At 36.2% G+C, this 11,708-nt stretch overlaps 1 protein-coding gene across 1 annotated transcript; it reads left to right on the top strand.

The window, feature by feature from the left end:
• Positions 1-1,885: 1,885 nt before the first annotated feature.
• On the top strand, positions 1,886-11,650 carry pkp1b (plakophilin 1b). The gene is made up of 13 exons (XM_055050206.1): positions 1,886-2,238; positions 3,269-3,363; positions 3,975-4,417; positions 4,534-4,675; positions 5,320-5,527; positions 5,833-5,989; positions 7,943-8,060; positions 8,192-8,362; positions 8,589-8,759; positions 9,839-9,992; positions 10,162-10,348; positions 10,478-10,562; positions 10,973-11,650. Exons 1-13 carry the CDS (start codon positions 2,046-2,048, stop codon positions 11,045-11,047), a joined length of 2,199 nt encoding a protein of 732 aa, XP_054906181.1. The 5' UTR covers positions 1,886-2,045; the 3' UTR covers positions 11,048-11,650.
• Positions 11,651-11,708: the final 58 nt, after the last annotated feature.

Genomic DNA, 11,708 nt, shown 5'->3' with positions numbered 1-11,708 from the left:
GATCTATAAATTAATAATATTTTGCACACAGGAAGTTTTAATTGTATTTATTGAGTATTTTAGGTATTAGTGTGTAGCCTTTGTTCTGGGCTCTGCACAGCTGCTCCTCATTGGCCAGTGGAGGTGGTTGACTGTGAAGAAAGGATAATTGGTACTCAGAGCAATGAGCTATTGGTGGATAAAACTAAGTAAATGGTGTGCATAATTTATTAGGTGGGGAATGTGCTAATATAGTGACTCGCCTGTCTTTTTCTGTCCTCTTAGGATGTTTGGACAAATATTGTCCTAAGGGGCTGGACAATGTGATAGGTCCTGGGAGAGACCATTGAGAAGAATGGGAGAGGGGTGTATTGTTTTATGGTGTACTGTTTTATGGTGTTTTAGTAAGGGTAAGAATAAAACAAAAAATATTTATAAAAAGGAAGTTGATGTGGTTGTAGTAAAATGTATTTTATTCAATTAAGTGGAACAGGGTAAGATGGGATTACCTTATGAATTTTCAGATTGTTTTATCTGTCACAGCTGGGACTATTTAAGATTGCAATTTTCACCTGTGAGACAGATATTGAGACATTGAGATTTGTGAGACCAAGAGTGTGACTTATTGTTTGTGATGCTGGGAGGAATAAATCTGCTGTTCCACCTAAACTCCGTTTCATATCATCTGTTTGCACCGTAAAATCCAGCCGAAAAAGGCCAACCTGTTGCATAGGAGTAATATCTATCGTCAGGTTTCTTCATCCTTTTTTGTGTTATAAGAATGATCAAATTGATTTTTATGTTAAAATATTACCCTACTAAAAAACATATTGATACAAGGTTTAGAAAGTGAGCTTAAAAATTGGTTGGGGCTTCTTTTGCATAAACTACTCCATTGACTCAGTATATCATGAAGATCAGTCAGCTCACAGTAGAACTGAGGTGTTAAGGAAGCAAAGGTTGCATAAAAAGCAGCCTTCATGTCACCCTGTGCTGTTTGGTCTGGTGATTTCCTCTTCACAATATTCCACAGATTTTCTATGAGGTTTAGGCCAGGAAAGGATGTCTCATATCTCTAATTCTCAAGTTAAGAAACCATAATGTACAACCTATCACAGAGGCATAGCTTCTCCAAGTCATTTCTGTCCGTGGACTTTTCTTGTATTCTGTGTACCTCTGTACTTTTTCTCAAGATCTTGACTTAGAAATTAAGTGACATTTTTCTTCAAGTGACTCCAGCTGCAGTGTTAAGTCCCTCGAATGCTGTGGTTATCCCTCTTGTTTAATGAACATTTTCAGTTCCATTTTTTTCTTCTACTGAACTTTCCATTAACAGCATTACGTTAAAAGGCAGCTTCAACAAAAAATATCTTCTGTGACTTACCTTATAAATTGCCAAACTAACTGCAATTTAGTTGAACGGGTCCTGGTAGGATCATAACATAACATTTGTACAAAATGATGTGTTTTCATAATTTGCACATTTCGAGAGAAGTTGAATTATGATTCTTGATTAGGTATAATAATCATTCAAATGAATAAAAATAAACTATTGAAATATATATTCTGTGTAATTCACAATGTGTGAATTAAGACATTTGTCGCGATGTTTACTTTTTGAGTAAAATTGCTGAAATAGCTGCTCAATAATAGCCTATTCTTCGTTTTGGCCTGCACCTATTGATGGCCAGATCAAATAAAGTTAGTTTTAGTTATAATCACTAATACAATGGTTTTTTCACTCTACCCCTGTAATTAGGTCAGAAGAAAAACTTTACGCAGAATAGGGAGAGCCAAATATCTACTTAAATATGTACTGCCACAACTTCCCCCTGCTCACATTGTGGGAAAAAAGGGAGTTGGTTGATGTGTGCAGCTCGTCTATCCTGCAAGTAGAAGTCCAGTCTTGCAGGTCTATTGTGGTTTCATGTGGGCGCGGTTTCGTCGCTCAGGGCAGCGCAGCGCAGCGCAGAGCAAGGTGAGCTGTTCACACTCTGCCGACGCTGACTTTCCTTCGGCTGCCGGATCCTTCGTATGTTGAGTTCGCTGTCTAAAGGCTGAGCAAAATGTCGAGTGCGGATCCCCTGAAATCGGCGATTTCCATCAAGAGCTCGGACGACACGTCGCTGGCTCTGCCGTCGGCGAATGAGTATAATTCGCAGGAGCAGCGCGTCAGGGCGCAAGTGCAATCCATCAGGAGGACAAAGTCGAGGCACTCCAGCAGCGGCAGGAGCGGATCTGCTACTCTTTCCCCAACAAGTGAGAGGGACCTTTGCTTTACTGTAGCCTACACACATTTCAGCAGGATATGGCAGAGTTGAATTTAAGCTGGATAAATTTTCAAGTAAAAATATGTGTTAAAGTTTCACATCTTAAGGTGTTTTATGGTGCAGAAAAAGAGAGAGGTCGATAAATTAGTCATGTAATTTATTACACCCTCATAAACTTTGCTGGTTATATGAAGTGTGCATAGGCTTTACTGTCCTTCTAGTTTTTTTTTTTTAAAAAGAAGATAAGAATACGATATATTGCTGCTTCCCTTCAGTTTTAAACATCTGCAATGATTTACCAATGACTAGTTTTCGACAAAATAAAAAAAACTTTGAGTTTGCTGTTTAAAAAGTATTTTAAGAAAGATTAATTACAACAACTAAGGAAAAGAACAAATGATTTACATGTATATTAATAAATTATTGGTTTCAAAAAACCCAAACACTTCTAAAATAGAGACTTATTCAATGGTGACAAAGTTTTTGGACTGAATACAGTGAGTTAATGTTCAACTTACTGCCCTAATCCCTTCTCTTATGTGAATCACATCCATGCCAATGTTGACAAAACATTTCAGATATTTCTTGGTTATAAAAAGAAACAGAATAGTTTGTTTATTCAATAGCCCCATTTTTTTCCTGCAAATGCCATTTAAAGCTGAAACCTGTAAGCTGTCAATTTATTGTAATTATGACAGTAATAATAGCAGCAGTTTATGGTTATCATTAAAATGTCAATTTTATTGTTACATGCTTGTTCTAAAGAAAATAAGAGTCCAATTTGTTTTTGCTGTAACTTCAAACTTCAGTGCTTTTTTTGTTTCTGGCACCAATCATTACTGGTTCTACATTTTCATAGCAATTCATGCTTTAAGGGATAGATGAAGATGAAAGGTGCAGTCACAGATTCAAAGCAGTTTATTGTTTTCCCACAGGCAAAGGATTTAAATCACTGGCTGCAAAAGAGGTGTGTTCTGAGCGCTGGATAGAAGCTAATAACCTTTAACTTCTCTTCCCAGGCACTGAGTATGACTCTGTGTTTCTTGATGCCTCAAAGTCTCAGTTGAGTTCATCTAATGGAGGTGTTTCTTTGAGCAATGGCTCCTCAAAAGTTGTGAGTTTTTCTTTCCTTCTTTTTTGATGCTGACATTTTCACATTCAAGGGTTGTTTTCTTCTCAGAGATAGTTTTAATAGACCGGAAAATTTTTGTGAGTTCATCTTCCAAAGCTTTTCTGTACGTCTTTAGTTTCTGACACACACAGCAATCTGTTGAATCTTTGCTTCAGTCCAACCCTTGATACTCCAAACATGCTATTGTTATTTTTTCCTCTTTTTAAATATAAATTTATTTGTGAAATTATTTAAAATTGGGTTTTTCGACAACAATTTTTACTTAATTTCATAGCCAGTGCAAAACTTTACATTTTTCTGAAAATTTTTGTCCAGAAAAAGGGAACAGAAGTTCAAGAGCCTGTACTGCTCCTCCCTATAAATTAGAAAAAAGTCTTATATACTCCACAACATTTTATTTTCTTTGACATAAATGAAACATTTTTAAAGCTCTCATTTTACACAAAGAGTAGAAGCCATTGCACCACTGGGTCTCAGAAGTCAACAGTCTTTCACTGTTTGGTTTATTGTGTCATTGCTTCACTGCTGTCCTTTTAAGACATTATGTATTTCTCTTGATAATGCTGTTTTTTTCTCTCTCTTCATTTCTCCAGTTTACCACAAACAGAAATAGGAATAACCAACAAATGATCAATAACATGAAAAGATCCACGATGAGGAAGCAGACTATAAATCACTATGAGAGCAGGTATGGCGCTATTGGCGGTGTAGCCAGTCTGGGTCTTGCGAACACCAGTCGCAGCGAGCCCGGACAGGTCTTGAACACCGGCGTCCCACAGTCGTATGTCCCAATGCAGATACGACCAACCGTAGCACCGCAAGGCAACAGGAGCACCTACATGAAACAACACAGCAACAGCAATCACAAAATGAGGAGGACCACATCCCAAACCCACCCTCTGTATCCTTTAAATGGAGCGGGTCTGATGCACAAGCACAGCCAGTACAGGGTCAGTGTCAGTCAACCTGAAATGAACAAGACACGGTCGCAACACACCGTCACTGATTCTACTTCCAAGACTCAAATAAACTCAGAGTGAGTCTGAAAATCCCCCCCAAAAAAACACATTTCTCATATTAATAAACTGGATCAACTTACCTGTTTAGAGGTTGTTTATGAGATACATTGAAATGCATTTTTTTCTTTTTCAGAGTAAATGAAAACAGTGTGAGTTCTAACATCACTATGCAAGAAGCTGTGCAGCTTCTTTCCAGTAAAGATGAGAAACACCAAAACTGTGGCGCTTCCTACATTCAGCACGACACTTTCAATAACAACAGAGCAAAAGAAGAGGTGCCTTAACTCATTCTGATTTAACACTCTTTGTATTCTGTTGATATTTAAATCATCCAGCTAAATCAAATTTGATACAATGTGCTCAGTATAAATTGATCATTTTCAACCTGCATTTGATTATTTACCAGGACATTATTATCCTTTATTTGTTGTTATTTTAAATCTGATCCATTTAAAGACACTGCGGTAAAACCATAAAACTAGCTTCAGAATTTCAATCTACAGCAATGCAACTGAAGCAAAATATCTTTTTGGGTTGGAGACTAACCAATTTACTCATCTTGCAATGAGAAAGGAGTAGAATTTGAAGCAGACAAAATTATTACTTCAACTGGAAGGGAGGGGTCAAAATGCAAAATGTTAGACTCATGAGAATGAAAATGAATGTGAGTGTTCCTGAAAGTCCCCTGTGCTTTGTTGGGTAATTTGAATCCAGGTCAGGATATACTGAGTACTGAATCAAGGAGAGAAAGGTGAACAAACTGATGGAATCCTCAAGGAAAAATGAACAGAATCAGTCTTATTTTTATTTACTTTTTTATTAAAAGCACAATTTATTTCAAACATAACTATTGTTTAATGATTAAAACCAAGTGTTTCTCAGTGTCTTTGTTAATGAGTTTATTGTTATTGCCTTGCAGGTTCTTGCCTTGAAAGGTATCCCCCTTCTCGTTGGTCTGCTGAAAAGCCCCAACTCACAGGTCAAATGCACGGCCTCTGCCGCTCTGCGAAATCTGACCTTTCAGAACAACAAAAGCAAAGAAGAGATCCAACGCTACGAAGGCATACCCGAGGTGGTTGCTCAGCTCAAAGACTCAAAATCTGCAGAACTGGATAAACACCTGGCAGGTACACAGTAGCGATTTGAAATGAAAATCTGTATATGTACGAGTACATGCATACAAAAGCCCAAATGAACAAGTCAGACAGAGAGTGGCTTGTTTTGGTGTTACATAATACTGTTGAATTCTGGTCCTCTGTGAAACGAGACTGGTGCTTCAGTTATACTGCTAACACCCATCCTGCTTCCTGCTGAAAATGATAAATTGAACAGTTTTATTTAGTTAGCTTTAAAGGGAAAATGCCTTTGTGGGTGTTTTGAGGCTGTATTTTAACAAACTTAGCTTACATTTTGACATTTCTTTTTTCTCTAGGTCTTTTGTGGAATTTGTCGTCTGTAGACAACCTGAAGAGAGACCTGCTGAAGAATGCTCTGCCTGTTCTAATGGAGCGAGTGATTGCGCCTTACATGACAGGCTCTAGAAATACTGTCAGTGCTGATGTCTTCTGCAGCGCCACAGCATGCCTTGGGTGAGATACAGAGTCCAGTTTTGTGCTTCATGTGACTCTTCTGCATTTTAGAGAATCTTCAGATTACCTTTTTAAATTTCTTTGTAGATTCCCACCACGACGCTGACATTTAAACTTCTTCGAAAGCAGTTAGTAGAACTTGGCTTTGTGTATCATTTTTTCCACAAATGGGAATTTAGATTGAAGATTTGAGCTGCAGAAATTCGGACTACACAGATTTTCAATATTTTTTTAATCACAACTGCCGATTTAGTTCTCTAAAACATGAAAGAGAAAAATGTGCTGCAGGCTCCACTGTAAAAGTAACCATTTTTAAAAGTCAATGAAAAAAGAAGGAATTACAAGATTATCTCCATTTATTCATTAAAGCATGACATTTTTATTTTCAGAAAATTCAAGAAGTATTTATGAAAGTGCATACTTTTTAACAATTGATTTTTAAATGTGTATGTTTTTCTTATCTATTATGTTTGAGCATAAGACCTGCTGATACAGATTAGAGCTGAACAAGGAAATTGTCAAATAAATGGCCTTTCTCTCTTTGAAAATAATAATACCTGGAGACATCGGATGACAGAATGTGTCTGAACATGCTTAGAAGGTTGAAAGTGAATGAGGGTTTGGGTAACTGCAACTACAAACCCAGAAACAACACCATGGTGACGGCAACAGTTGCATGATAAATGCGATGAATGGAATCTTTATGATTCTGTCCATTGAGACATTTCTTTTTCTAATTTATATGTTTTTGTTGGAAAGGAAAAATGAATATCAACACTGAAGAATCAGGCGCAATTTGCTTTTGGTGTTTTGCACACACCTTGAGCTGTCAGACTCTCTGTAAATGTTTTAGGTGTCTGGGGAAAAAAATTCTCTTGTGTTCATTGCTAATTCCCTGCTGTTGTTTTTTCTTACATAATTTTCTTTTGTTATTATCTTTACAATGTCTAGAATCTGTTTGAGGTGTTTGCTGTAGTACTAAGCCTCTGCTGAGTTAATTCTCGAGTTTGACAACTTTTCACCTCTAACCTTGTAACAGATATTGAGCAACACAAACCACTGTTAGAAATTTATAGCAAAATGATGACAACCACCTTATCTACTGCAAAAATATATGCATGCCTGCAGTGTTGAATTTTTGACTGACATCCAGGGCCGTTGTGCAAGAGCTGAAACTGTAGTCTGCTTTATCATAACATCATCATAATCAGTGTTAAAAGTTTCTCAAACCTCGATGGCAGATGATTGACATTTTTCCAAAGACACAAGTTTGTTGAGAACTGTAGGATATTTTTTACGTCAATACTGACACATCTAAACTTCCATTGTTACATCAGCCTGAATTTCAAATTTGTCTGCTTGATGGCACTGTCTATTTATCCATCATTGCAATTGCTGAGTCCCTCACAGATGTTCTCTCTCTATGTCTTAAAAAAGGTATAATATTCAAGATTATAAGTAGTTAGAATAGAATAGAATAGAATAGAATAGAATAGAATAGAATAGAATAGAATAGAATAGAATAGAATAGAATAGAATAGAATAGCATTTATTGTCATTGAACAGGATTCAACAAAATTTCTATTGCAACTCCCGTGCAAAAAGAAGCTCACTATCGGTAATTTCTGTGACCAACTATGTGCTCTTTCCCACATACTTGAAAAATTTGTTCATCCTCGAATTGTGAAATACATGCATTCTTTCAAAAACCTTCTAGATTCTATTTTAATTTCAAATTAAATATGATTTGAATTGATTTTGTACAGATGTATTTGATTTTCTTATTTTATATCAAGAGTAGGTTGCCTATTGAGACTTTAGGATCTTCTCAGCTTTTGCTTCAACGGTTTCTTTTTTTCTGCCTTTTTGTTTTTGTTGTTTGCATTGTGCAAATGAAAAAAAAACCCAAGTTACTCAGACATGTACTCATATCTTGGGCTTTGATTTCATCAGAAACCTCAGCAGTGCAAAGCAGGACAGCAGACAGACGATGAGGAAATATCGAGGTTTGATCGACGGCTTAGTCGCTTACTTGAAAGAATGTGTGGAAAACAATAAAACAGAAGATGAGGTAAAAACAGGAAAAGATTTTGTTTCTCAAACTAAAGAAGCATATTTTGTGAAGTTTGTTTCTCATTGTGTGCATGTATGTGTCATGTCTCCTGATGTGTGTGTTTGTGTTTTTTTTTTATATGTCCATAGGCTTTAGTAAACTGTGTGAGCATTCTGCACAATCTGACATTTCACCTGCAAGAAGAATTTCCAAGTCTGTTCAACAACATAAATTCTTTGGGGAATAACATGATCAGTAATGGCAATAACGCCAACTCTGTTGGCTGCTTCAGTGCACAAAGCAAACCCCTACAGACTGATGTGAGTCAGACAATTTCACCCAGTAGATTCTTGATGACTTCTAAACCAAACCGACAATTATCCATTATTTTGTCTAGACTTAAACTTATATGAAGTAAATTAAGATAAAACATGCAGCTTAGTTTAGTACATGCAGTTTACTTTTATGTTACCATCATAGTGCTTTCCAAAAAATGACATTTGAAAACCTCATCAAAATAATGTTTTTTTAAATTTTTTTATGTAGTGTACCTTTGACTATGCAGTCACTGAGGATTCGCAGCCTTGTGGAGCAAGCCTTTTGATCCACTCCAAAACACTGCAGGATTACTTGTCTCTGCTTCAGCTGTCCGAGAACCAATCAATACAGGATGGCTGCTGGGGCATACTGCACAATCTCACTGTGCATGAAAGCACTGTAAGTTACATTCACTCTGTAAGCAATTTAAATTCTAACATTGTCTAGAGCTGAGAATAGCAAAGGAATTTTTTCATGTTAAAAAAATACAAAAGAACAAATTATAAATTAGAAAATGTGCTGGAGATTTCACTTCAGTGCTGTTTTGTCGTTTTGCAGTTTAAACTTTTTAACGTCAGATATGTATCAGTTTTACCTACCACGAGGATGTTTCGTACCTGTTTTAAAATCTGATCATTTGAGTCAATATTTACAATATTCTCATAGTTTATAGTAAAGATATTGTCTCATGTGACTTTAACATTTACTGTTTGCCAATAATGATTTTTTTCTTGAATGAAGGCCAAATAATATAATACTTAGTTTATTTATACATTGGATTTGAGCAGTTCTATGATTGTTTGTCTTCATGATCCATTGAAACAATTAACTTACTAAAAAAAAACTAAAAAAAAACTAATGTTTTGTAGTTAAGTATGTGGGTGTGAAATGATTTGTTTGCAGGTGTAAAACAGAAGTAGGAGGGACAAAAGGATAATGTGTGGGTGTCAAATGGGGTTCAAATTGGTAAAGAGACAAATTCACAACAATCAATTGGGAGTGAAGAATGTTTCTGAAATCAAAAAACATTTTTTGTATCAGAACAAAAAGAAATATGCATAATATGTTCCTACTGTTCTTGCCATGATAGATGTATTGCCAAAAATGCCATGAGGATTTTTTAAACACTTTTGGTGCACATGTGTCATTTTCACAATAAGTACCTCAAAATATCACTGTGAAATTTTAAGTCTGCATCTCCACATTGCACATATACCAATACTGTCGCTTTGTAAAAGTAGGTGTGGCATTAGCCAGTCTCCAACGTGGCCACTGCTAAAATATCTTCAACTGTCATCACATTTTTTTGTTTGACGTTGAACATTATAATGTTATGTTGATATAATTTTCAGTAGCATTTTGACTTTGATTTAATCGCATGTTTTTTTACATGTTAACACTGCAAAATAACAACATGGTTATATTGTAGATTGACTTTAACTGGGTTTATGAACCAGTATGCTTTTGTGTTTCTGCAGGCGTCTTCTGTAATAAGTCAGATCATTGTGAAGAAACTGAAAGGCATGCACTATATCTCCCCCTTCTTAACGTCAGATAAAGTCAACATGCAGAAGAACGCAATGGGTTTGGTGATAAATTTGATCAAGAACCCAAATCTGCACAGTGTTGTTGGTAAGAAGCAGGTCAAAACAGAATCATGTTGTGCATGTCATGTTTGCTTGGTGAATTTCTGCAAATATTTGTGGCTTTGAAATCCAATATCCTAAATATGCATGTGCAACCTCACAAGTGTTTACTTGTGTTCTCTACTAAATGTATCTTGTTGGATTTGTTACTTCAGGTGAAAAAAGCATCCCAGTCCTACTAAGTGTCCTCTCACAAGACACGGCTGGAGCCAACGAGTCCGATGACACTCTTGCGTTAGCCTGTCAGGCTACCAGCGCCCTGGTTCTGAGTAACGTTGAATGTACCAAACTACATTTGAGGAAAGAACTGATTCAATCCCTGAGCAGAATCAGCCAAAACATGTGAGCTGGCATAAATACAGATATAAAATCTTTCCACATGTGCCTAAAATAAATATATATTTGTCGTGTCTGTCAGAATTCTCACATAAATTCAACTAATATGTTTCTACTTTTCCTTTCCTTTTTTAGTTATTTTCCCAAATCGAAAAAAGCGGCTTCAGTTCTTCTTATCAGAATGTGGTCTAATAAAGAACTTCAGAGCTCTTTGAAAAAGGTGAGCTGAAGGCCAAAACTTGTATGTCTTTGGGTGTGTCCTCTATGTTTCCTAGGAGCAACATAGAGACACAGAAGTCCACGCCTCACTTGGCAATTTGTGAGAAGAACGAGGAAAGGTTGCTGGATTAGTCATGGTTCCCATGAAAGTTTAAGTGAAAAAATATACTGGTACTGATGATGCTATGGAATCCAGTAGGTCAGGTTTGATGAATCACACATTCGACTTGATTTTTATACGCACACAACTGTGGTCCCAAAGTTTTACATTTCCACTTCAAAGTACATTGTTAAGAATGTTTTATTAGCATGTTTGAAAGCTTCCGAATGCGCCTGTTTTTGTTAACTCAGTAATTACAAAGAGAGGGAGAAAAAAAAAACTGATTTCAGTGTGATTTATTTTTCCTCCAGCTTGGGTTGAGCAAGTCTATGTTTATCAATGAAGTCACCATGGCAGCACAAAAATCTCTCCACATTGTGGAGTAACACAATTTAAAAGATCAGCTGAAGGCTTTTTATACCCTGAAGAAACTCACCTGCACCTGGACGTCATAAGGACCCAGAGCCAATGAGGCAGAACATCGTCGCTTCAAAAGTCAGAAAAAAATGTTCCAGAAGCTTTATATAAAGCATTTCTGTCCTGTGCATGTGCTGCAAGATATGTGTTTAATGTAGGAATAAAAGGTGAAGGAGAAGTTTGGCAGCAATAAAGTTCCTTACAATAGAATTGCTTGTATTGTCTTGTCAGTTAAATGTCTTTTATGGTAAATTGTGTTTAGAAATTCAACTTTCTTTCTTTCTTTTTTTTTTTTTTTACTTAGCACTGTAAGATATTAATGTAGCAATGCTGTAAAATTGATTTTGATTGTGTAAAATAAGCAGCAGTATAAAACATGTTCCTTATAAATGATATTGTTTTAGTCATTGATTTTTTTTCTGTTTTATCTGTATTTTCTCATGTGCAATCCAAAAATTTGCCATTTTGAGTTGATGCAGTATCACTAGCAGATGTGTAGTGTAGTGAAAGAGGAGAGATGATAATCATTGTTTTGTAATTGTTTTTGCAGAATGAATATTTTTGCAAACCTTTTCACGCCCTGTTATTTCTCCTTAATTTTGGCACCAGAGTCTGAAAAGCCTCTGGCAG

The sequence above is a fragment of the Poeciliopsis prolifica genome, unplaced genomic scaffold (assembly GCF_027474105.1).
Source record: "Poeciliopsis prolifica strain line A6 unplaced genomic scaffold, Auburn_PproV2 SCAFFOLD030, whole genome shotgun sequence".
NCBI classification, from domain to species: Eukaryota; Metazoa; Chordata; class Actinopteri; order Cyprinodontiformes; family Poeciliidae; genus Poeciliopsis; species Poeciliopsis prolifica.
Note: the sequence above shows the minus strand (reverse complement) of the source record. Positions and strands in the feature narration are given on the sequence as shown.

Coding starts and splice junctions, on each gene's coding strand:
- pkp1b (XM_055050206.1), top strand. CDS start 2,046: ATGTCGAGTGCGGATCCCCTGAAATCGGCGATTTCCATCAAGAGCTCG. Junction 8,760..9,838: donor TCACTGTGCATGAAAGCACT/GTAAGTTACATT, acceptor GTGTTTCTGCAG/GCGTCTTCTGTAATAAGTCA. Junction 10,349..10,477: donor AGCAGAATCAGCCAAAACAT/GTGAGCTGGCAT, acceptor TTCCTTTTTTAG/TTATTTTCCCAAATCGAAAA.